At 34.6% G+C, this 5,000-nt stretch overlaps 1 protein-coding gene across 4 annotated transcripts in view; it reads right to left on the bottom strand.

Moving 5' to 3' along the window:
- The window catches only part of LOC144960154 (ubiquitin carboxyl-terminal hydrolase 2-like), a 30,542-nt gene that overhangs the window by 17,618 nt on the left and 7,924 nt on the right, over positions 1–5,000 (bottom strand). For 2 of the 4 annotated variants that reach the window (XM_078893153.1, XM_078893152.1), the window contains exons 4-5: positions 4,518–4,577; positions 2,002–2,058 (exon numbers count right to left, since the gene is read on the bottom strand). In XM_078893153.1, coding sequence (XP_078749279.1) covers positions 2,002–2,058; positions 4,518–4,577 — 117 coding nt within the window. The remainder of the gene's footprint in view (positions 1–2,001; positions 2,059–4,517; positions 4,578–5,000) is intronic. The other 2 variants (XM_078893156.1, XM_078893155.1) reach the window with 1 other exon arrangement.

A 5,000-nucleotide genomic window follows, 5' to 3' on the forward strand; every position in this document is an offset into this window, starting at 1 on the left:
AGATAAAACAACGTTTAGGCGGAAATCCGCCTTTAGGCGGAAGATTCTCAGCCCTGATATATGTTTTGGTGCATGACATAAATCAGTCGGAAGGTGAAAATTTTGGATTTGCATTTTTATGCATTTTCTGAAAGCATATGCTCCCCAGAGCATGTTAATCTTTATTTGAAGTAAATTGGGTGATTTTTCATGAAGTTATGGTCAGATGTTTGGGAAAGCTATCCAGCAACTTTTCTCAAATTTCATACTTTTTCAATTTGATAGCTGTAAAAAATATTTAGAAGTGAAATTAAGCTTTGATATTTCATGAAGATGTACAAAAAGGGTTGATTTAACCATTTATGACAAGAACTCATTTTTGATTTAAAAAATTGACCTTCTAACTAAGCTTGGCAATAGCAATATCTATCTTGGCAATATCTCAGTTTGAAGCTTTTCACCATCCAACTGATTATGCCATTCCCTGTAACATATTTTGCATTATCACCATGTAGAACAAGGTGTATTCAGAAAAGTGAACGAAGCAGGGACTTGTGTATGTTAATAATTCAGTGCTTCCTCCCAGAAATTGTCAAAAAGGATGATATTTTTAGAAGACCGCCAAAGGTGGGCAATGCGATCAACGAAGGCGGCAGCCCACCTAGGGGGGTCCGGGGACATGCTCCCCCGGAAAATTTTTTTAATTGACATGCAATTAGAGCCATTTGGAGACACTTTGGCATCAAAATTATGATTTTTGTTAAGCACTCCAATAACCTTCTGAGGAGCAAAAAATTGAAAGAAAATTTTTTTTAATCTTCTTGACATGACAGGAATTACCGGTCAACAAGAAAACCTTAATTAGCTTCAAACAAGCCAATGTAATCACCCTCAGACACAATTAACTTTGTTATTGCATCTTCATCATGGGAATTTTACTAAGTTTCAGAAGAGTGATTAGTTCATGGTAAAAATTGAAATTTTCCGCAGATATTTCTCTTGGTTTTTGACAAGTGCAGATTTTTCACGGATCATTAAAATGCGGAAATCCGCATAAAAGCGGAAAAGAGGAAGCACTGATAATTACACAAGGAGTAGATAAGTAAAAGAAGACAATAGAGAATATAAACTTTTAGTGGAGACGGGAGTTGAATCCAAAACCCCGACCAGCACAGCACCATTTGCCTGGATGGGATGCTCTGCAATCAATGGCATCCACCACTCCCAAAAAAATAAATAAATTTAATAACCTAGTATCTATCATCCCATTCGCGCCACTTTATGTCGACGAGCATGTCATCTGCCCCGAGCTCACTTTGCAGCACTGTACTGCAGCTGATGTCTGGGGCATTCCAGTCTTCCCAAAAACAAGCCCTAAAGAAAAATTTCCCCCTGGGGATGAATAAAGCTTTTTTTTTTTTTTAATTGAATACTGACGGAATAAAAGTAACCAAACCCACAGCCAGATCCATCAAGCGTCATTACAAAATTGGCAACAATTAGATTTTTATTAAACAACCCCTTTGGACCGAACAAAGAAAGTATAGAAGGCTCAGCTCTTTGTTATTGTTTTTAGATTATAGCTGGCTGGCAGATATTGTGAGTTTTCTTAACTTATATGCACAGCATCAATAGTCTTTTTACAAAAAAAAAATGGTTTACGAACCCCTCCACCCCTCTTTCAAATCCTCAATCCATCCAGCATTGATTTGGTAGTTGAGTCCTTCATTTCTGGTTTTCTGAGTACTTGAGACAAATTACTGTCGATTGAGCCCTTCCAAAACCAAGGTAATCTAATCCATGATCTAAAGGACAACTGAACATCCTAATCGTAGAAATAAAGACATCATTAGGATTAAAAAAAGAAAATTTTAATCAAAAACTCTATATTCCAACTTCCTTTCAGACAAAAACGATCTGGTGAATTTTACGAAACATAAGAGAAATTCAAATTTTTGAAAAATTTTAGTAATATAATTTTAAAAAAAAAAAAAAGAATAATAGTAATAATTAAAAGTTTACCGTGTTTCCCAGATTTCTGAGTCCAACTTTACCTCCGTCTCTATGTTTTGAGGTAACCTGGTAGAAAAAAAAACAAAAAAACATAATAATAGGCTTAATACTTAAATATATATATATATATATATATATATTATATATATATATATATATATATTCTATTTTATTTTTTTAATACTTCGAAACAAGATTTTGAATTCAATTCTTGTAAGCACATTTTTCCCCAAGAAGTAACTGAATGATGTGAGTAGAGACACTTCATATCTCTTCTGTCTTCTACTATTTATCATTCCCTCATGAAATGTATATCCTTTACCTCGAGTCCTAATTTTGTTAACCAATTTGTTACAGTTTTTCCAACTAAAAGTTACATTTATATCATTATTGACATGAGAGAAGGTCGACAGACATGAAAGAAAAGAAGAAGAAGAATACTGAATTAGAAGTGCTTGTTCATAATACTAAGAAGAAGAAGAAGAAGAAGAAGAAGAAGAAGAAGAAGAAGAAGAAGAAGAAGAAGAAGAAGAAGAAGAAGAAGAAGAAGAAGAAGAAGAAGAAGAAGAAGAAGAAAGAAGATAGAAGAGAAGAAGAAGAAGAAGAAGAAGAAGAAGAAGAAGAAGAAGAAGAAGAAGAAGAAGAAGAAGAAGAAGAAGAATAGTAATAATAATAAGGCATTTATATAAAAATAAAAAATGAATAAATAAATAAATAATAAATAAATAAATAAACAAGTAGTACAAACTTTTTTCTAAAAATTATTTTATACAAAAGTGAACTCCAGCATTGAGTTTTCAAAGAGGTCGAAACGAATACCTTTGTCTAAGAATATTTGAAAGTCAACAGCTTGATATAAGAGAAATTGATAGCATAAGGAGAATACAGGGGAACTGGATCAAAAGTATTAAACAAAAAAATGAATAAAACAGCCCCAAAAAAGAACAAAAAGAACAAAAACTCTACATTGAACGTTTCAATCTCAAAGCCCTTCATCAGCCAACAACAAAAAACAGCTTCAAAGAACAACAACAATTCTATGCAGAACATTTCAGCCTCAAAACCCTTCATCAGCCAACAACAAAAAGATGATGGTTTCCAGCGTTACGTTTTTATTGTTATATAATTCCTTTCATACTTTTTCCGGTCCACAGCTTCGAGCAGCGGTTTAGTGTAGTATTCAATGCAATTCGATGCAGACTGACATCAAGCTCCTCAAAAACTGTCAATACGCTTCAACAGTCGTAACATCACTTCCCTCGTAATGACGCATGGTAACTTAGTATCTGGCTCTAAACCATCGGAACAATGGTGGACGCCCTTATGAAATATTTCTCTGACGAGCATAAAAGCATATCCAGAGGGAAAAAAAAACACTATAAATCTGACCATGTTTTGACTTCTGATCACAAGACATATGAAAAGTTCTAGCCAGCATGAAGAATAAAAAGTACCGATTTTCTTTGTTTAGAACCACGATGGCCACCGTTGATGAATTGACTATTGAATCCAATTACAACTCGAAGGAATCACATGCTCTTCTTCTTCAAAAAAAAAAACCAATTCAGTGAAGACTGATGTTGAGAAATAACTACAACACAAATTGAACTCATAGAAACTAAATTATAATCATCAACCAAGGGGGGAAAGCTTAAAACAATCAAGTTTATAAAATAATGCTTTTTTTGTTTAATTTAAATAAAAAATTGTAATTTTTTTAAATTTTTTTTTTGTTTAATTTAAATAAAAATTTATTTTTTTTCAAAATAAGGAAAAAGAGGAACACCAAACTCAAATTCAAAGCAATTCTAAATCAAAATGGAAAATTCAGAAAAGTGAGTGGAGCAGGTACTTATGTTGATAATAACAAGAAATGAAGTGAGCAGGAAAGTGCCAGAAGACAACAGAGAATAAAAACTTTGCAGCGGCGATGGGGGCTCGAACCCGCGACCTTACTGGTACGACAACTCCGCCTGGCTGGGGAGATCATGAGTCTACCTTATGAGCTATCAAAGCTCGGGCCCCATCGCCGCTGCAAAGTTTTTACTCTCTGTCGTTTTCTGACACATTCCTACTCACTTCATTTCTTGTCAATGGAAAATTCAAAAACTTGTCTAGTCTAAGAAAACTTGAAACATTGTGACAGGGGCAAGGCGGTTGCGAAAACCACAATGGGAGCGATCTATATTCATCTTTTCGTCCAACCTGGTCATCGATCACATGATGTGTTGCTGTACAACGATTGGACATTTCTCAATGTATCTAAACACGTTGCTTTGTTTGTGAAACTTGTAAACATACGCATGGGTCATGCTGAGTAAAATGACCAATTGTGACGTTGGATATTTCTCAAACTGTGAACATGTTTCACCATGTGGGTCATTTTGAGCACACTTTCCAATATGACCAATGACCTCGAGCACATGGAAATGTAATATAGATCATGCCCATTGGCAATGACAGCAAGGATCCAATGGTCCAACAATGACAAATTAAGGGACGTAACTCTCAAAGTTTTCACTTACAGCAGTGAAGACAGCATTGCTGGAATAGGTCCCACTGGAGCTGGAGTAATCGGAGTAGGACTGGATAAGAGTCACGGGTGAAGAAAGGCAATGATGAACATGGCATTGATTTATAGGTTTCAAAATATCCATGACTCGATTCAGACATCAAAAATAGTATTGCAATGTTTACTTGGCTTTCATGAGTTTTAAAGTGCTTACGACACTATAAGATAGTGGATGCTGGTTTTGTCAAAAGATAAAGGAACAAAAGTTTGTCGACACAAATTTTTTTTTAAAAAGCAAGAATAAAATTTTAATATATATATAACGTGTGAAAAGAAGTAAATCGCCAGGGCAATCTATCTTATTGATTGTCTAGCTTGACAGACACAGGCAGAGAATCCCTCCAAAAAAGATACACTCAAACCGTAAATGTTATATTATGTAACCCACTGTGTCAAGCTATCATTCTGTCGGAGTGAACAGGATGTGGGAAATTAA

This window comes from Berghia stephanieae, chromosome 14, assembly GCF_034508935.2.
Source record: "Berghia stephanieae isolate SIO BIC M18660-M18661 chromosome 14, UCSD_Bste_1.3, whole genome shotgun sequence".
Classification (NCBI taxonomy): Eukaryota; Metazoa; Mollusca; class Gastropoda; order Nudibranchia; family Aeolidiidae; genus Berghia; species Berghia stephanieae.